General features: G+C 43.1%; 1 protein-coding gene across 1 annotated transcript in view; it reads right to left on the bottom strand.

Annotated features, from left to right (window-relative positions):
• Positions 1–339: 339 nt before the first annotated feature.
• The window catches only part of pkib (protein kinase (cAMP-dependent, catalytic) inhibitor beta), a 24,004-nt gene continuing 2,633 nt past the window's right edge, over positions 340–21,710 (bottom strand). The window contains exons 2-3 of the mRNA XM_068574936.1: positions 8,095–8,248; positions 340–2,319 (exon numbers count right to left, since the gene is read on the bottom strand). Of these exons, the coding sequence (XP_068431037.1) occupies positions 2,237–2,319; positions 8,095–8,236 (225 nt within the window). The 5' untranslated portion in view covers positions 8,237–8,248 and the 3' untranslated portion in view covers positions 340–2,236. The remainder of the gene's footprint in view (positions 2,320–8,094; positions 8,249–21,710) is intronic.

Raw genomic sequence — 21,710 nt, 5'->3', positions numbered from 1 at the left:
CCAAAGCATTGGACAAACTTTAAACTGCGGTAGACTAGATGAAAGTCAGAGGATCAAGATTTTTAGCGGGATTCATCCTATGGGGAACATTAATATCTGTACAACTTTCCATGGCAAACCACTTAACAGCTGTTGAGCTTATTTAGTCTGGACCAAAATGGAGTACAGCGCGACGAACCTCCACACACAGCTCTGATGCTAGTCTGGCTAAAAAAAATTAAAAAAAACTGAAACCATGTTAAAATCATTTCCATATTATCGTAATTGCATTTAACATATTGTATGTATGCTAATATGGAAAGACCAAGCACTGGGACTGGAGGCCTTGCGTAGAAATGAAACTATCCAACACACAGTTGTATATGTAAAGCTTGTGGTTTTAATATGGCAAGTTTCACCACCAGATAGAATCAACACATAGGATTCAATCCAGCTGAATAAAATATATGCACCACTTAGAGATCAGGACACTACAAAATACACCTCTGAGTCATCAACCTCCCCTCACCAAAAAAAGTGTTGATCATACAGCTTGTGTAGACCATGAACACACTAAGTACAGCATCAAAGACAGAGGCTGGGCAGCAGCACACCAGGCTTTCCTTGTTGCCGTTTGTGAAACACATCCACATAAAGACACAGCCACCGGCAAAACATCTTCAAACAGAGACAGTTACAGAACAGCATTTCCTATATGGCTGCAGTATGAATAGTCTGATAATCATACAAGCAGCATGTATGTCACACACATGGGTTATACTACAATACAGCATATATACACACACACACACACACACACACACACACACAGGAGCAGTGAGTGGATAGCTGCTTCTCGCGCTCAGTCTTGCATCCTATTCACAGCTCTGTTTATGTGTTGATGAGTGTGAACAGACTCGTCTCCGTGCGGAGAGGCAGAAGGCGAGCGTGCTGCCATTTTTCGGTGCTCGACACACACATTGTGGTGGTAAGTGTCGCGCGATGCTTGCTCCCGTGCCCAGTCGGCGGGCATATGCTGCCGTTGCGATAAGAAGCATGTGCGAGGAGCACGAGAAGCCCTGCCGAAGTTTTACGCAAAACCGGAAAACGGTTTTCCTGACAAAGTGTTGGATCTGCAGATGCAAAGTCGGTAGAATGTTAGAAAAGTGTTTTGTCTTTAATTTACAGTTCAAGCCGTAAAGATGTGTTATGCTACCTCCTGTTAAAACTGAGGAAATATCAGTAGCCCAAAATGGTGGATAACAGTACGTCACAGAGAGAGAGAGAACGCGACACACGTTTTGGGGTTGTGACCTTGCCACGAGGCACGTTTTCAGAGCTTTGGAAAGTGAAGAGACTTTTAAAAGCAGCCTCGAGCAAAAACCTAAAAGGAAATCTCTTATTCTACTCTGTATTAGAATGACGCAGCGTGTTCATTGCTGGCAGTGGGACACTATATTCTCTGAAGGAATGTCTCAAGATACGGACGCTTCTTCCACGTCATCACCTGTCACCACATGGACGTCTTTAAAAAAATTGATCAAATCCCTGTTCAGTGTTACCGGAATCAAAACAGTCTGCAATGAGGGGTAAAAACTGTACACTTACACTGTAGATACACTGTACACCAGCCTCCGGTTTGAAAACATACAGTAGACATTTAGTGTAAAAGCAGAAGACACAAATATTTTCCAATTTTCTTAAATCTACTCTTTACTTACGTAACATTTGATTTTGCATCCAGTTGAATTAAAAAGCTTTGAGCCAATACGGGCTGCGATCAAAGTCCCTCCTAATATTGTCAATGTTTAATAAACACACATCACTACAAAACAGAAAACAGCAGGAAATGGAACACATTACAGTTGGACTAATGGGTTCCTGTTTTTCTTTAGTGTCAAATAAATCATACAAAAATAGTGTACAGCGTACAATCTGTCATAGTCCCTTTGATTCTCAGCGTAGTGTCCGCGGTGAGTGCATAACTCACCTAAACACACACACACACACACACAGATACACACACACTCTCACTGGTTCATAACTAAGTGACGTCTGACTCTTTTCAGAGAGTGCTGCTGAGTGCGTGGCTCCAGTCCTCGGGGAGTCGGGTTCATCCCTCTCCCTCTGTGGTTCAGCTGCTTTGCAAACAGACCGACTCTCCACAGATAAGCGCTCGTTCTCCCACAGGTCGCCCTCTAACTCTTTCCTCTCAGGTTATCTTTGCAGTTCTCCGGGGAGTAAATCAAACGAGCCCCTACGATCCCTCTTTCCCTTCCGAGCTCTCCGGCGGCGCTGGAGTCCCCTCTGGCGTGGGGGACTGGGCCCCTCCCGGACCATCTGCGCACAATCATACAAAAAAAGACACAAAGAGAAATTGGTTGCAGTGACTCTCAAAAGGCAAAAAGAAAGATGTATCTGCAAAGGAGCAGTGTATACGACTTAGGATAATGTATTTGGTGGAAATGGAATATAATGATCATTACTACACATTACTGTACAATCACCTGAAACTAAGAATAGTTAAGTGTGGCTTCAGCCGCATGGGGTCAGAGACCCCATGCTGGAAGCACACTTCATGTTCTCCTGCGGGCTTATTAGTTGGAATGCTGCAAGCATTCCAACTATTGTTCTTCAAATCTTTATTAGTTGGAATGCTGCAAGCATTCCAACTATTGTTCTTCAAATCTTTATTAAACTGTTTCTTCTTCTATTTCTTCCATCCGTATTTTGGACCGTAACTAGTCCTTCATATTTCCAGTTACAGAAAAAAGTTCAATTATTCAAATATTCAGCTAGTTAAGGAGACGATGGCTATGACTTTTCATATTTCTGACTTTTCAAATTTCCAAATTATTAAGCTTTTTATGATTTTTTTTATAATGGGACCCAATGGGGAAATCTTCAAATCATCTCCAACTTCAAACGTTTACAGTTTCTTCATACGTTGAGCTTGAGACAATATTTAAAATTCCAAATGTTGACAAAACCTTTAGCTATTAATCTACGCTTTTACATTTTTCATATTTTCTCAAATTTTAAAATTATTCAGCTTTTTATAAAAAAAAAATGAATGGTTTCCAATGAAGAACATCTTCAAATCCGCTTTCAACTCTTCAACTTCAAAAGGGAAAGGCTCTGTCATGCCTCCAGCTAGAGACACCATTCCACCTTTAAAATGTTGACAAAACGTTTTTGCTGTTATTGTATTACTCATCTTTTCGATATATCCTATATTGTTTTAACTGTCGGCGTTTTCGTTTTATAGTTTTTCCGCACCTTTTCTGCCTTTCTCATTATTGTGTGTTGGGCAGCTCAGAGCAGTGACGTAATACTCCAGAGCGAGGGCACTTGGCGATACACATATTTTAAACTTGCTCTCTACTCCAAACCGTATACTCTTTGGACATAATTTATAGCTCAAAACGTTGGAAATCTTGTCTTCTGCCGTAAACTGCGGTCGATAGGAATCCAACAGATAAGACGTGTTGAGGTCCGACTGAATGGGAGAGCCGGTCCGTCCCCAGCAGCAGCCCTTTGGTCTGTGCATCTACAGGCAGCAGGCACGTAAGCGGCCGCACACGCGAACGGGTGGCGCACATGAACGGCCGTGCTCGCGCGTGAACGTGTTATTATGGTCGCGTGCACGTTCGTGTGTGTGTGTGCGCGCGCGTGTGTGCAGGTCACTTTGGTTATAAACGTCAGGATTAACAGCGTCACTGACGTTCACGTTGAGGTTTGACGGATGGTTTTGTAGACACTCAGTAATATCAGGTCTCACACCAACTGCACCTGTAGATCAGTGGTTAGCAACTCCGCCTTAGGAGCAAAGGGTCAGTGGTTCAAACCCCACCTATCACAGATTTTAATTTTTCAAAAAAACTTTTTTTTTTCTTCTGTTGGACTGGACACTGTGGCGGGCCGGGTCGTATGTTTGACACCCCTGATTTAGATGATGCAGTTTTCCTTTCAACTTTTCCAATTATAAATTTAAACGACAAGAATTTTCAACAGTTCAATTAAATGACTTTGAACTGTAAAATGTTTCAGTAGGTATTTTGCCTTTTCTATATTTTCAATAATGATTTGCTATTTATTTATATATTCATCTATTCCGCTATTTTCAGCTATATTAATATATTCAGCTATTTTTACATATATTCAGCTATTCTTTCATTTTCAAATATATTTAGCTATATTTAGCTAATTTAAGCTATATTCCACTATGTTCCGCTATATTCAGCTATTTCTTTCAAATATTTCAGCTATAAGCTTCAGCTTTTTGCATTCCAACGCATTTTCAGCAGGAAATGCTCTTTCTAGTTAAACTTATTATTATTATTCTATTTCTTCCATCCGTATTTTGGACCTCTTCAACTCTTTCATATTTTCAGCTACAGAAAAAAGTTCAATTATAAAAATATTCAGTTACCTAAGGACACGATGGCTAAGACCTTTCATATTTCAGACTTTTCAAATCTTTGAAATATTAAGCTTTTTATGATTTTTTTTATAATGGGACCCAATGGGGAAATCTTCAAATCATCTCCAACTTCAAATGTTTACAGTTTCTTCATACGTTGAGCTTGAGACAATATTTAAAATTTCACATGTTGACAAAACCTTTAGCTATTAATCTACGCTTTTACATTTTTCATATTTTCTCAATTTTCAAAATTATTCAGCTTTTTATAAAAAAAAATGAATGGTTTCCAATGAAGAACATCTTCAAATCCGCTTTCAACTCTTCAACTTGAAAAGGGAAATGCTCTGTCATGCCTTCAACTAGAGACACCATTCCACCTTTAAAATGTTGACAAAACGTTTAGCTGTTATTGTATTACTCATCTTTTTGATATCTCCTGTAGTGTTTTAACTGTAGGCGTTTTCGTTTTATAGTTTTTCCGCACCTTTTCTGCCTTTCTCATTATTGTGTGTTGGGCAGCTCACAGCGGTGACGTCAGACTCCAGAGCGAGGGCACTTGGCGATACACATATTTTAAACTTGCTCTCTACTCCAAACCGTATACTCTTTGGACATAATTTATAGCTCAAAACGTTGGAAATCTTGTCTTCTGCCGTAAACTGCGGTCGATAGGAATCCAACAGATAAGACGTGTTGAGGTCCGACTGAATGGGAGAGCCGGTCCGTCCCCAGCAGCAGCCCTTTGGTCTGTGCATCTACAGGCAGCAGGCACGTAAGCGGCCGCACACGCGAACGGGTCGCGCACATGAACGGCCGTGCTCGCGCGTGAACGTGTTATTATGGTCGCGTGCACGTTCGTGTGTGTGTGCGCGCGCGTGTGTGCAGGTCACTTTGGTTATAGACGTCAGGATTAACAGCGTCACAGACGTTCACGTTCTGAGGTTTGACGGATGGTTTTGTAGACACTCAGTAATATCAAGTCTCTCACCAACTGCACCTGTAGATCAGTGGTTAGCAACTCCGCCTTAGGAGCAAAGGGTCAGTGGTTCAAACCCCACCTATGACAGGTTATAATTTTTCAAAAAAACTTTTTTTTTTCTTCTGTTGGACTGGATACTGTGGCGGGCCGGGTCGTATGTTTGACACCCCTGATTTAGATGATGCAGTTTTCCTTTCAACTTTTCCAATTATACATTTAAACGACAATGATTTTCAACAGTTCAATGAAATGACTTCGAACTGTAACATTTTTCAGCAGGTATTTTGCCTTTTCTATATTTTCAGTAATGATTTGCTATTTATTTATATATTCATCTATTCCGCAATTTTCAGCTATATTAATATATTCAGCTGTTTTTACATATATTCAGCTATTCTTTCATTTTCAAATATATTTAGCTATATTTAGCTAATTTAAGCTATATTCCACTATGTTCAGCTATATTCAGCTATTTCTTTCAAATATTTCAGCTATAAGCTTCAGCTTTTTGCATTCCAACGCATTTTCAGCAGGAAATGCTCTTTCTAGTTATTATTATTATTCTTCTTATAGTCAAACCACTACTCCTCCCAGAGCGTTGCCAGCACATGCGCAAAAATTACATCGAAACGTGCGGTTTGCGCGGGAATCGTGAGGTATGACTTTTCTAAGAGATTCGCCCGTACGTTTTCCCGAAAAATGCAAAAAACATAAAAAAAATTTCACGAAACGTTCGTAGAGGGTGGCGCACCAATTAACAGAGTGAGAAGAAGCGACAGAAACTGTTAAAAAAATAAAACGTATTTTGTCTTTACTCCCACAATGTTCACTCTTCATACACCATTGTTGGATAGAAACGTTGGAAATCTTGTCTTCTGTCATAAACTGCGGTCGATAGGAATCCAACAGACTCAGACGTCTTGAAATCGGACTGAATGTGAGAGCAAGTCCACCTCGCTCTGCCATCCGCCGCCATGTTAAATCTCCCTCCAAAGCCACGTCTCCCCTGAAGCTCGTACCTGATTTGTAAATCGCCCGTACAGACACATGTTTTATCGTACAGACTCGCCAGTCACAGTATCTGTTCATCAGGTCTTCCTAACGCTCAATATGCGATATCGAAGCAATAGTGGCTTTTAAAGTACCATTTTTTTTAAATAGTTTGAAAGGAGTTCCACAGTATTTAGGTCTATTAAGCTCAGCGTAAGGAAGTCCCTTTGAAGTCATCACCATGGCAACCTTTGATCTAACGACCCACAGGTGTTCTCGTTAGGGCAGTTTAACAGACACACAGACACTTACACACGCACACACAACACAGATGACTTCTGTCTCTCTGTCTGTTTGTCTCACACACACAGACACACAGACACACACACAAACAAACACATACACAAACAAACAAACACACACACACACACACAAACAGACACACAAACACACACACACAAACAGACACATACACACACACACAGACACACACAAAGACGTTTACGTGTGTTTTATATTGTGTAGTTGTCAACACTGATCATTAATAAGGTCATATGATATTTCATATACGTTTGCGTGTGTTCAGGACGTTCAGTAGTTTATTTCCTTAAGTCCACAGTCCAGTCTGCCTCTAATCAGTCTGCTGGCGCTCACTTGGTCACCATGACGACGGCAGCACACAGGTGCTTCATATCAGCCAATCAGTTTAACACACAAACCAACTCAAGTGCTTTGGAGGAGAGACGGGCGTCAGAAACAAAAGCTATATATTGCGAGGTCTTACGGCAGTAGTAGCCACACTTTCAAAATTTCTTGCGAAATTTTCTAGTTGTGTTTTCAATTCCTTAGAATAAGCCGTTTATAGGAAGCAGTTGCCATGTTGCACCGGCATGTTTCTACAGTAGCCCAGAAGGGACGAAACAAAAACTGGCTCCAGAGAGAGCCTTTCATGTTTTTGCATTACCTCAAGGCCACCGTAGTTCTTTGGCTTGCTTGGAAAGAGAGGGCAGAGCGGAGGTGTGTTCAGCTGGTTGCAATCTACAAAGCTCATCGCTAGAAGCCACTAAATCCTGCACACTGCTCTTTTCAAAACAGGTTTCTTACACATCTGGGACTAAATTCAAGCTGAAGTGAGGAAATGAACTCCCACATCATAGTAAACAATGCTTACTTGAGTTAGTTCATAGCTACTTACAAACACGCACGACGTCAAAACGGTCGAGAGCGCACAGAGATTGTAAAGCTAGAAAGAGTGAGCCATGCCAGAATTGTTATTTTTGGAGCGTGCGAGACAAATTGTATCGTTACGTGGATTTTAGCAGCACGCACGCGTCCTCGCTATCCATGAAGACAAAAATACTTAGCCCAGCACTGCTCTAAATTTGGCACGCCTGGTGGCCACAGTGGTGATGAATGACTTAGGATAATTCTGGCATGGAAGTGACCACTTACAGCTAATTCTCAAATGGCAACCCGAGCCAAAAGACGCCCGAATGCTTCTCACAGGAGCCGATTCTCCAAACTTAAGTCCTCGGTCACACATTCTTCCTGTATCCGGCAGCCATATGGACCGCAGTATTTCCCCGTTGTTTTCCAACATCTCTTCTTTGTCTTAAAGAATTATACATCTCAAGCAGCAGACATGGTCTGTTCCACCCAAATTCATATCAGGCAACTTTATAACGGAGAGAAAAAAAAGAGAGAACATTGTGTACTTTACCTGTGAGGGACATTTCAGCCAGCTTAAGAGGCAGGTCGCCAGGGTTTACGCCTGCCGGGGAGCCCAGGATGTCAGGTAGGGCATTCCTCCTCCCCGACCGCCCCGAGGTGGCAAAGTCCAACACGGGCTCTACTTCCGTCATCTCAAGACCCCTCTACGACAAACAGAGGGACAGAGTACACAGTGATGTTTTGGTCCTCTCCATGAAAATAAAGCACTATTTGGTTAGCTTAACATTTGAACAACAGGTGGGACTCAAATAGATCCCTGGATTGCTACCACATTAAAGCTTGCACATCAGTGTTATTAGTGTCAGCATATCTCTCTGTCCTAACATGCGATGGAAACAACATTGACTGCATTCCAATGTAAATTAAAGTTATCCGTGATTTGTCTGTATGTTAGCCCTTCTCTGCCTCTGATTGGCTGGTAAGTATTGCCTTCCCTGGTTGGATTGGTTAGGTCCAGGCACGAGGAGGGAGATTGGTTCGGGTTCAGAGTATCAGGGAAAGCCAATCAGAGGCAGAGCAGGGCGGGTCACGTCTTTGCCACATCGCCGTAATGTCGAAGGAGGCTTCACAGAGTGGCTCATTAACACAGGTACAAGCTGCAGATGTTACGTAACAAGGAAGAGTTATAAAAGCGTTTTGATCACAGCGCTATCAGAGGTCAGGGGCTGTTTACAGAGCGGATGCAAAGATTCTACGAGGAGATAAGAGGTTTCTTTTCATGAACATGCAACAGCTCTTCAATTTGAAACAAGCTCCTGAGTGTTGCTTTCTAAACACAAGGATTTCAGAGTAACTCATCGCCGTCAACACGTTTGTTTGTGCTTTCTTCCTGTTGCCGTGCAAGGGAAAACCATGTGTCGTCAAGTAGCTAACATGCTACGTAACATCAAAGCTCTTGCTATTAGATCAGACAACATTATGGGATGGCTTGCTTAAATGATCATTTCCCTCCAAACCTGCGTTGACCATGATCATTTGAATTACATGACGGTGGCAGAGCTGCATTTCGAGTCACACGGAGCACGGCGGTGGCCATTTATCTCAGAAAAACAAAATGTGCCTCATCTGTTCAGTGATTTGAGCGTCGAGAGAAAAGATTTATCACTAAAGCGGAGGATGTGTCTGTCTGGTCTCATGGCAACCAGCAGCTGGGGAGTCAGCTCTTGGCTACACTGGTGACAGGCAGAATTACATCCCCTGTCATACACACACACACACGCACACACACACACACGCACACGCACAGAAATGCGCAAATACAGCGAGCCCCTGTTGCCATGGCAACACTACAGAAAAAGCACCACTGGCAGGTAAACACATGACTCAAAGCTATTCTCTCACTATCTCACTTTCTCTTCCCAGTCTCCCTCTTTTGTTGTGTTGCCTCGTTTTAAATAGCCAGAACCGTTCTGTGGAGCAGAATCCCATTTCCCATCCCTCTCCTTCAACAAAGGAATGACATGCGAGTTAATGTGCACTTGCAGCTATAAACTCTCTCACACGCACACACGCACACACGCACACACACACACAATCTAGATCTCCAGAAAAAAAAGGGCCACAGGTTGTCCATCTGTTAGCCTCAAGCAGAATTGTAGCATCGCCATTGAGCTCCTGAAAGCCACTGTGGTAAATTGTGACCTATATTTTAAAATAATTCCATTTATAGTTGAACATATTTCCTTTAAAACTTTCCCATAATCCCCTGAGACCCTGCATATCCAGTAAGGATCGGGGGAAGGCAATTTAAACAGATAATAGTAGCGGTTACGTAGCGTTGCTTGATTAAAACGCATTTCAACATAGAGGTTGTGCCAATTTTAAGTACGGTATGAATTTCTCACGTACCGTCAAACCGGTGAACCGACCCGCCATCAGTTAGCGCGCTGTACCAGTACGGTCACGTGACATTTAACAGTCCGGATATGAGCGAGCAGCAAAGCTACTTACTTGTCGGGGTTCTTAAGTTTGGTCATGGTGCAAAATTACACAGCCAAACTGCATGCTGGGAAATGCAAATTTGCCGAGCGGCAAACAGCTGTTTGTGTGTCCCAGAATGCATTTTGGCTCAATTGAACGGGGAACAATGGCGGAGGAGAAATCAAAACTGAAAGTTGACAGTCTCTGAATAGTAGTGTTGTTGAGTCACACCATGTCGTTTTAAGATGTTTTCTGGGGAGAAGTTAGTTGTTTAAGTTTCAAATCTGTGGTCGGTTTGTTACTGAGTTAATGACGGTTTGAAGTCCTGCTCGCGGGAGCGATGGGTCGGCTGGCGGGCTCTATTTCAACATATAATAATTATATTAATTTTGCTACCTGCAATGACTCTAAGTAATTGAGTCTTTAATGAACAGCGGAAATACTGTTTATAGTTTAAAATCTGTACGTCCATCCTCCCCTGCAAATGGTGTTTTTTTTAACTTTAGAATTAAAAAATGACAGCCCTAATCCACCACATCCATCCAGTGCATTTGTTTTTTTACCACCATGTTACTTAAATCCTCAAATGAACATTGAACTAACAAGGACACGGCCTCAATGACCGCCACGGCCACTCTAATTCCTGGTCTCTGAATTGAAGTGCTTACCAGTGAGCCATTATGTAGCTGCAGTACTTAACTTGGCCTTTCAGTTGGATCTCAATGCAGGCGTTCCGGGAAGCCAGAACATTGTTCCAGTTTTCCTTTTCTGGCCCCGCGTGTCAACGCTGCTCTTTGTCCTGGAGCAGAGGCCACAGTTAAACTGAAAGTCCGGACAATAGGAGTCTAATCAGGGCCGAGCAGCAGGAGGGACACTTCGCAAAAGCACGTCTCTCCTCGTCGCTTCAGTCTATCCGACAGGCTTTCTCAAGATGAACAACTGACTATCAAGAAGCTGTGACTCATCTGTTCATCTGGATAATTAAAAACTAGACTGTAATGTCAAGTGTCTCTTGACCTTACCTGATACTGGCCACAATCAGCCACGGCTGACATGACCGCTGATTCACCTCAGCGGTTTCAGGGGTTTTAGTCTGTATACCACCTGGATTACAGGATACCTCAGTCTACTTTAAGAAGCTGTTTCTCCAGATAAAAATGATTGGCTTAGTTAGCATCCAATGATGTAATGATGTCAAATGTATATTAGCGATTTTGTATTTTTCTGGGGTTAATATGAACAAATGAACACACGTACAAAGCTTTGGCTTTCAATCGCAGAACCACCCGTGTCAATAACAGCCGCCACCAGAACATCTGTTTGGTAACTTTCTTTAAGCCTCCAGATTAAACATTGAACAGGCAGTGACCCGTCATCCGAACAGGTTTATTTTAACTGATAATCCAACAGCAGTTTAGATTGGATTAGCTTGTCAAGAAAGTTGACCTAGATACTAAGATGCCTGCGCCGCCTCAGTCAGACTCGGGAACCAGCAGCAGGTATGTTACGCAGCGAGGTGGCGTTAAGGAAGCCTTTTGTCTGAAGAGCTGCCGGAGGTCAGGGGTTGTTGACAGAGCAGCTGCGACCACGCCGAGGAGCAAAAGGGCTATCTCTTCTTCAAAACTGCCAAAATGTGACAGCATTTCGATTAAATAAGAACTCTTTAATGCTGCATTAAACTCCTTAAACATAGCCCTGTGGGCTATTTCCAAACACAGTGACGTCTATAATTTAGCACCAAACTATAATGTACTTGAAACATTGTCTGTAGTGCAGAGACGCTGTGTGTAATTAATAATGCAGCTAAAATTGTCTTCATAGATCTTGTCGGTTGTCGACATGTAAAAATAAAAAGAGCCTGCGTCTACGTGTATCTGTGAACTCAGACAACCCATAACATTCGATGTTTAAGGGGTAGTTTTGAAGACAACAGCGCTTGGTATCATCTCCAATCTCAGTGCTTTCACAGGTGCTCCATTCAGAAGAGGCCTGGCTGCTCTTTGAGAGCGAGCACTTGCTTGTCTGAATGGAAAGACGAGAAAGAAAGCTCGTCTCAACGTACATTTTCTCAGATAAAGAATCAAAAGCAAGCTTTCAGGACCACGGACAGCACCAGAGACAGAAAGCGAGGCTGGGAGCTCAATAACTTGCCTCTTGATGTCAAAACCAATCTCTATTCAAGTAAGGGAGTAAAGATTCCCTCGATGTCGACTAAATGGCATTTCTGGAACCTTTCAGAAACAGTCAGGAGTCAATTCAGTATACAGCCAATGCCCCAAGAAGCTCTTAATACACAAGCGTCAACTTTTAGAAGGATTTTTTGGTCATCATTCCACCAGTCTTTTGCCACCAAAACAAAGTATGCAGAGCAGCGGCAATGACCTTACATCAGTCGTCCACGATGATTTCTAAAAGATTAGAGTGAGTGCAATGTGTAAAATGTCAAATAACATGTAATAATTTGTCCGAAGTATTCAGACTTTTGCAACACTGACAGCAATTCAATAAGAAAACAAAAACGTTTTAGCTCAAATACTTTGGTTTGCCTTTATTTATCAATTGTTAGTTGTTGTCTAAACACAAGCAGTGCAGTAACTTTTTGTTATTAGGTGCAGTTGGTTTTGCTAAATTACAAATAATAAAGTAAATACCAATATTTTTAAACTACTGTTCAGCTTTCTGGGGATAGGCTTGAAAAATACATCACCAACCAACAATCAGATACATTATCAAAATTAGAATTCAGTAAATTGCTAATTTTTGAAGTGGACGGTTTAGTTGCATAAAAGAAGCTTTTAAGGATCCACCTTCTGTGCAACATAAATGCACGAGCGAATTTGTTTGAAAATGTCACGTCCATTACAGTCAGTGGTTATGTCAGAATAAATGGGACATGTTCTCTGCATCCTCATCTCCCTGAGTGATTGCAGACACTCGGAACGGAGTTGTTTAGCAGTAAACCAGGACTCAGCGCTGAGAAAACCACTCTCTAAATAGGCCAGGAAAACTGCATTGTCTGATGCTCAAACATTACATTTTTATAGAGCAGACCACTGCAATGACGTACACAATTTAAGTGAAATGCACAATCTCAGGCATTCCTTATTTTTGCTGGATTGAAAATGCATTCGGTCGTAACATGTTGAAGCCAACCATGAATGCGTTGAGGGTTTTACACCTCTGTGTGTGAGGTAGGCTGATAATCAAGGAGTGTGAACCTCACTGACAAGAGAAACATGAAAACAGTCCATGAAAAATGCATACCTTGTATTATTATTGTGTTGTGTATAATGTCATTTCTTGTTTAAGAATGTTCTGTTACATAACATAAACAAACAAGATATTGACCAAGATGCTCTCTGAAGGACAGTCTACGTGGAGTGTTTGCACTTCCTGACTCCTCTCAAAGTCCATGTATTTATTTTAAAAAAAAAAAGATCTGTGGTTAACACGAGCTTGAAAGATTTTTACATTCTGCCCTACGACATAAAACACATCAGTAAATACACCTAAAAAATAACCACTGCATCGCTAACTTCCAGGATTGACCGACACGTTTGCATCCTCCCTGCAGCTCTCTATGGTGACACCTTTTATAGCGTTTCTGTACTTCTACTTCTTGTTACTTACCTGCCAACATATGTGTGCATGTTTCTCCCAGTCTCTGCAATACAGCAGCCTGGGCTCTTCATGGGTCTCGCTCTACACTGACGAGAAGACTCTCCAGGCTACATTAAGAATTAATTTAGTGTGCCACATGAACATTGTCTGTCTCTTCATTTGCTCGCTTTATTCTAGTTCTTTCCTGGAAACGTATTCCAGAATATTAGACATTACAGCTCTGAAGATTGTTAGATCTGAGTGTTTCAGAGGCTATTTAAACGAAATAGTTTCCATTTCTAATGGTGATAAACGGTTTATACATCTAAAAAAAAAAATACCAGCACAAAGAACACCTCAACTAAATAAATTCTTAGTCCCTCACAAAAACTCAAACAATGTCACCGCTTTAAATCGCGTGTTCACCTTGTGCGTTGAACACGACTAATCAACTAAATAAACCGAAGTCGACTCAGACCCCAAACAACCATTTTGTCAACTGATCTTCAGAGTGGGGGCATCTCTCGCAGCTTCGTAACATGAATGTCATCACGAGTGCCGGCCCTTAAAAAGCCCCATCACTCAAAGCTTTCTTCTCTGCAAACAAGAGACAATGATATATCTCAGTACTCGCAGCCGAGCAGCCTGGCCCTGCCTGCCGCCTGAGGCTGACCTCTATTCTGCTTCTCATCCGACTAACACTCGCCGTGTGACAGTCGCTGCACACTCTGCAGCCTCGCCACCGTCTCCACATTACACTGCATCCGCCAAATGAACGGGCGATTACATAACGTTAAACATGATTGGACGTTCATGTCGGGAGGAGTTCTACGACAAAATGTCACCGTGGATGTTTTTTCCGTGACGAAGCAGTCGTGCTCATTTCCCTCCCGATGCTTGGCGTGATAATAATAATTCCTTGAAATAATCCAGTAGTGGTTTCCCTCTTCCAGACAACCTCAACACAGCAAACCCAGCCCTGACATGCCCGTGCAGAGTGTGTTGTCTTTGTGCAGCTCCCCTCCGCCTGCGGTCATGCCATTAGTCAGTTAGTGGGGGTTTAGGTCAGGAAACGCATGCCTGCCCGACGAGGAATCGCAGAAGAAATGATGTTTACACAGCCGGCACAGACACGAGACTTTTTAGATGAATAAATAATGCCTGGGATTAAGTCCCTTGCTATTTTTAGTCCCTCATACCCTGTGATTATTCCCTGTCCCCTGTTTTTTTTTAGTGTTATCCTAAAGCTTAACATGCTCTAGCTGCCATGGTAACTGCACCACTATAAAGCCAGCTCTAAAGTGGAGGAGGGGAAGCAAGAAAGAAGCAGACTATCTCTGTACCGCATTGTTTTTTGTTTTTTTTTAACTCTTCTTTTCTTACGACAACACCAGAATTTTGATGGTAACAGACTTTTGGGGGAGGCTGGGATTGCAGCTGAAGGTATCAGCAATGACAAATAACGCAGCAGCACAATAAGAACCGTATGTAGCCGTGCATAATTATGACACATGAATAGATTAAATAGAGAAAGACCGAGGGAAAAGGCCGCATTAGATTTATGCAGTGCAAAACTATCAAGTTCTATGCAAAATACAGCGACTGAGGAAATATGTGAAGGCTGGAAGTCTCTGCTCGTCACATTCACAGGTTCACAGAAAGTCATACATATGTACAAAAGCTGGGAGAGGGAGAGGGAGAGAGGATCTAATGAGACAGCGTGAGCACAGCCTCCCTTAAGATCTCGCTAACATCCTGGGCAGATCCTTCCGTCTTTTCCGCTGATCGGCGCAGCCCCTTTTCCTGTCTATGGCGGCCTGCTTTCATCTGTCAGAAGCCAGGAATCACAGACAAAAAGGCATCAGTGCAGCCTTTTATTTTGGAGATAAATTGCTTCGGGAGGGAGGGAGAAGGAGGGGCGGTCGGGTGCTACAGGTCTGTGCATTTATTGTAAATGTCAACATGAACCATTTCTCCAAGAATCCAGTGGATGGATGTCGTATTATCATCATTATTATTATGTTATTACTTTCAGTGTCCTGTGTAAAAAAAAATATCTTTCAGAGTCTTCAAATATGAAATACATTCTGGGGCAATAGGTCAATTGATCATTTGCGTAACTGTCAGGTGAGATTGGAACGGATGGCAGGCGTGACACGCTGAGTGAAGGCTCAGTTATTGTCCATCTTTAATATCAAGACTTCTTTATTTGTCGCGTAAATGACTTTCCTCAGCAGGTAATGCTGTAAGTCAGCCGTGATGTGATGTCATTTTGAACGTCATGTCCAAATTATCATCACTCAGCTTCAATTTTGGTTTTAAAGACTAGTAACAATGCTCGTTTTTTTCCGCGGTTTCGGAAACCGCCCACGGCACTAAAAGGAAGTAACAAGCAGCCATTGATACCATCCAGCTCCAGAGTTTACTGGTCCACAGGTCCACACAGGACCTCCCCGTGCGGCCCTTCAAATAGCACCTAAAAGCAATCCGCCCTCTTTCATAATGAACTGTGTTTAACGCGCAATAACAACACGCCGTTATACGAAATGAGGCCAATAAAACGCCCCCTCCACGTTGCCAAATATGAGACAGATTGAGCGGCGCTTCATGAGGGTCAATCACAACAACAGCACCCGGGTATTTACTGCAATTAGCACACTTGACAGAGAGCTGTAAAGAATGGCTGGCAGGCTGGCAGCGCTGGCAGAGACCTCGGGGACGATCTGAAGAACAGAACATGTCGAGCGAGAAACAGACTTTTTTACCCCAAACGTTCTTATTCAACCGATTCTGAGCTTGCAAACGGCCCTTCAACGTGCTCCACGAGAAAGGTCAAACAAAACCAAAGAAAAAATCAAAGCGCGAGCGTCCTATTTTTGGCCCGGTGGCGGCTTTGATGCATCTATACACTCAGTATGCTAAGACGGCAACAGATGGAGGCCTCCGACTTCCATCTTCACCCGTTTGGTTAATCGCGGTGCGTTGGTATGGAACTAAATCTCATGAAACAAGCCCGATGATGTCAGCGAGGCAGGGTCCAACACAATGAGCTGCATTATGGGAAGTGCAGGATCAAGCAATACTGGCACTCGACTCACACCAGGACCGATAAGTCAGGATGCTTCTGCTCTTGCGGCGTCGAGTTTCTAACGATATGTTTTAATCGTTCTCTTGAAAAGTTCCCCAACTTTGTGCAGAGTGCAATACTCGATCATCGGAGCACTCTTTCAATACTGGAGTAACGCAGACTATCAATCATTTAGACTGTAACTTTAATCTAGCAATGGATGATTTATTAGTGAGATGAAACACAGTTATAAAACACAGTTGTACAAGTGTTGCAAAAAGGGAAGTACAAATCTACGTCGTCATTTATGAGCATTTATCAGTTAGCTATTAGGACGCTCTTCATCTACATTGATCGCACTTTTTAAGCACAGATTATTTGTAGGATTTGTAGTAATAGAAGGAGGGAAATTTTGTTTTTTTATGATGTCAAGGGGGAAAACAACACTTTTTTGACACTGGTGCCGATACGATACTTAAATTTAGATACAAATGCAACATGCAACTGTTATTAGATTATACATTACTTTAATAAAATAAAAAACATAGTCCGAGCTAAGAAGCTAAAGTTCTGACATGCTAACTTTCATCAGAACACAAGCAGCCGGACATGTTGCCCGAAAGAAAGAAAGTCTTCAAATTGGAAACATTTTAACTGGTTTGAAACAAGAAGGATGCAATTAAAGAATAACAAATCTGAGCGTAAAGTTACGGCCAAGTGATGTGGTTTGATGAGCGCCGGGGTGAAGTCCAAAACACACAAAGATATTGAATTAATCGTGATGTGAAATCTCTCCGCAAGCTGCTTCGTGGGCAGAGAGCGAGACCGAGTGGGGAAAACAGCAGGTAGACGGCTAACTCCACCAAGCTGCTGGAACAGTGGAAAGACTGAACCGAGGCTGTTTGGGTCCGTTTTCCCTCTCACGTCTGCCCAGTTTGAAAGAAGTGTGTTTTACGAAGCGTCGCTGCTGGGACGCGTCTCTCAGGTGAAACTGCTCGGTGCCTCGCTGAACACCTGCATGAGTATGAATCAGCAAACGACAAAGAGTCGTTGCCGCCGGTGGCCAGTGAAAACAAAGGATGCCTAATTCTCATTATATCTCAATAATTGAATGACCGATCCCTGATTCGAAATAGAGAAAATCGGAAATATTCATATTTGAGAAGCTGCAGGCAGAGAATTTGACGGATAGTCTTCCATCTATGGGCTACTTCTTTCAGAACATAGTCCATCCAAAACTACTCGTGTCAGGTTTCAGGATCCATACATCAGTTGCACTCTGGTAGCTGCAGCGAGGCCGAGATAATAAGTCTACACATGTCCGATATGTGCGGCACCGGGAGGACAGTGTGTGCTGCCGTCACATCAATATTTCAGCACAAAGCCTGTTGTTTGGAGGAGTGTGACCGAGGCCGCTCTCCACCCCGGGGCGCTCTCCGAACTAGACCATCGCTCGGCATCGCGCGGCCGCCGCGGCGGCGGCTTCGGCTGCACGTGCTGCTCCTGCACGCTGGCTGCCACCCATTGGCCCCCAGCACTCTCTGACAACAGCCCTGGCAAGTGAGGCATCGGTTGAGACACGCTCAAACACACACACACACACACACACACACACACACACACACACAATAAAATGCTATGACGACAACACAAACACTGCCACCCTGCATCATCACAAGTGTCAAGCGCTTGCGTGTTGTGTTAGTGTTTGTGATTGAAGCTGCGCTTAAGGGAACGGCGATGAAAAGAGGAGGATTTGGAGGATTTGGAAACCCTGAGATGTTCCGTCATCTGTCCATCCCGCCATCACCCAACATGTATACAGCTTGGTACATAACAGAGAGGGACGGACATCAATTCAACCCAACACTTTCTACAGCTCCTCCTGAGAAATGTTCCCAGACCAGACCGACCAAAGAGCCCTATGGAGTATCTAAATGCGTCACACACGGGGATGCAACTCACAATTATTTTCGTTTTAGATTAATCTGCAGATTATTTTCCGAATTGTCACAATTCCCTAACACCCAAGACGGTGGTATCAGAACAGATACTTAAGATATTGTGTTATTACCACATAACAAAACAAAGAAAAGAGGCAAACCCTCAAAACGTACTGAAACCGGAGAACACGTGAAACATTTGATTTTCTAAATGATTCTTTTCTTTTTTTTCTTTCTAAAAGTCGAATATGTAGAAAACCAACACAATGAGCTAAACTAGACTGAAGAGCTCCCTGTGGAACAAGAGAAACTAAAATGTGTTGATATGGTTATATATATGGTTTTATGTGAAGCACTTTGAATCGCCTTGTTGTTAAAATGTGCTCTATAAAAGAACTTGCCTTGCCTTGATAACGCTCTCTTACACAATCGTTTGACTCATTGTTCACATGAAAATCCTGATAAGTGCAGTCCTGCCGCAGAATATTAGCACCATCGGTGAATCCATTAACGCTGCTCTCAGACTCCTCACAAAGCCGCAGCCACATCTGACTTGATTATTTTGGTTTCTGGCTGATGGAGATGTTAATGTTTCCCACTTGCTGCTATTTGAAGATGCAAATGTGCAAAGCTTCCAGGTGCAGCTGTGAAGAGGCATCGCCAGCGACAACCACGTTCCACGGTGCCCAATTGAAACGCAACTCTCAACAGCAACCGCGCCTCTCACCCTCGCACGGCTTCTCCGTTCGCCAGTCGGCAGCGTGAGCTCTTCAGAGGGTTGACGTCTGAGGAAAAATCTTTTTTTTTGAGATGCCGTGCCTCTTTCTAGGGCAGACGGAATTCCACGCGGCAATTATGAGGGGGGCAAACAAAGCAGCTGACTCCATTGTGTGGTCTGGTACGCTGAAAAGGTCACTGATCTGTGGAATGAATGGATGCCTCGGGAATTACAATAAAGCCTTTGTCTCCAGAGGAACCATCCCATCTCACCTACTGTTCCTTTCCCATCTAATCAGTATGGAGAGGCTGGCAGCAGGAGAGACGACATTGACGGACCACAGTCCTTTCCCATGCTGGTGGGGAGGGGGGCGGGGGCGAGGGGGGAGTCCATTGAGTTAAACCGCCACCCCTTGCCTCTCGCCATGCTGGGCTGCTGGGAAAACGGGCACGCGGCGGTTGAGGCCGGAACGGTCGAACACAGCTTTGTAGGCAACGGGTCTCCTCTGTTCCTATTAACATCCTCCGTCCTCTACATCTCTGCAAAACACAGCCACTGTCGCATATGTCCTCCAGACCCGCAGGTGGGGAAAGAATTGACTGGCGTGCTTTAATGGCAGAAAGATAAAAGTAGCCTTGGCCAAATGGCAGCCATCCAGTGGTCACGGTAAAGGGCAATGGGCTGAACAGAAGCGTCGGCTCGGACTAAACCCTTATAGGTCACTGGTCAATACATAGTAATAATGAATGACTGGAATTTAGCCCGGCGAGTCACTGTTTTCCATCATCAGAGTGGCGAGGCCCAGAATCAATGAGAATTTAATGTGCCGCCCGGTGGTGCAATTAGAAGTGACAGGGCTACTCGTGGCTGTCTTATCTTGCTGCGATGCAAAGAGGCACATTTCACAAAGGTGAGCAACACTTTTTCTTTCCTTCAATAGCAATTTCATGGGAGACAGCAAATTGTTCTCTTCCACTTTCTCTTTTCACTTTCCATCTCAAACAACAAGTCTGCCGCAGAAGTGAGGAGGGCCTCAATGCTCCTGGTGCAACAATACCTAAGCTTTTTGGGGCTGATACCAAGATGCCACAGGTTTTGATTACTTTCTTTATGGGATATAAACATGGTTTTCCCTTTTTAATATCAAAACTGACTTCTAAAAATCGTCTGAAGCCGTGGAAGAATTCCACTGAAACAATATACAGTCGTAAAGTTGCAAAGTTTTGGACACATTGCCATTTTTCCAGTGTGGATTTTATGTTTTGGACGGGTTTTTATTTTCTCAAAGCAATAAGCGGTGACGTATCGAACTGCAGGGAAAGTAGACATATGAGAGCATTTGTTCCTGTTAATTTGACTTGGAAAAACTGTAAAGCCACCTAAATCTCATCCAGACATGTCCTCATTGTTGTGGCTATTCTTCTGGCTCTGGCATGCAAAGATGACATCACCATTTTAATTGTGCCTACATACATAGCTCCGGTTGGGTTAATTGCCACTGATTGTTTGCTAGGATGCTCTGTGAAAATAGTTTACTTCGATGTATCAGTACAATGTGCCGATCTTTGGTCTGACTTTTACCTTCATTTAATTGCTAAACTATCCTGTAAAAACTCAACAAAAGTTACCACACAACCTCTGCATCAGTGCATTGGCTCTTCGTAGTGAACAAAAAGAGACCGCACTAACAGTTCAACACACAACGTTAGCCTTTGACAGCTTCAGTCCAAAAATATCTGTATCACGCATGAATACAATCTGGTCAACCACGGTCGATGCGTCCATCTTGGCTCTTTAATGAGGGAAAGTGTAAGACAGCGGATGAATATAAGCTGCTCAGTCACATGGAGATTAAGAGATTTTATAGGTAGGGCTGTTACCTGTTTACTGATTGCGGTGGCCGCCTTTGTTCCTAGTAAAAGATAAAAGGTGAGGCCGACTGAGGCTGTCCAGGAGGTTAATGATAACGGCTGCCACCTCCAGAATCAGAATGGGTGGGCGGTAAGCGCCCGCTGTGATGTCATCTGTCTGTCGTCGCCCGTGTGTGTTAACACACACCGACAAGAAGCCTGATTTCCAAGAAAGAGCAGGATGTGGAGGGAGAGCAGATGATAGGAAGTCGGGTGATTCACCCAGCGGTGACAGAACAGAGCAGGCGCGAGCAAAGTACCTTCAGTTCCCATAACTAAATATTAACTAAGATAGTTTAAATGTGACATGGAATAAGTGCATTCCCTCATGCCTACAATACTGCTCCACATGCACCAGCAACACGAAGATCTGTATTGTGCCTCTTTGGTTCACTTTATGTCTAAAATGTGTATATTAATTTGTATTATTTTGTCTGTCAACTTAAA

This window comes from Clinocottus analis, unplaced genomic scaffold (assembly GCF_023055335.1).
Source record: "Clinocottus analis isolate CAN_PGR_092001 unplaced genomic scaffold, fCliAna1.0.p SCAF_14, whole genome shotgun sequence".
In the NCBI taxonomy this organism is placed as follows: domain Eukaryota; kingdom Metazoa; phylum Chordata; class Actinopteri; order Perciformes; family Cottidae; genus Clinocottus; species Clinocottus analis.
The sequence above is the reverse complement of the archived record's forward strand: the minus strand, read 5'-3'. Positions and strand labels throughout refer to the sequence as shown.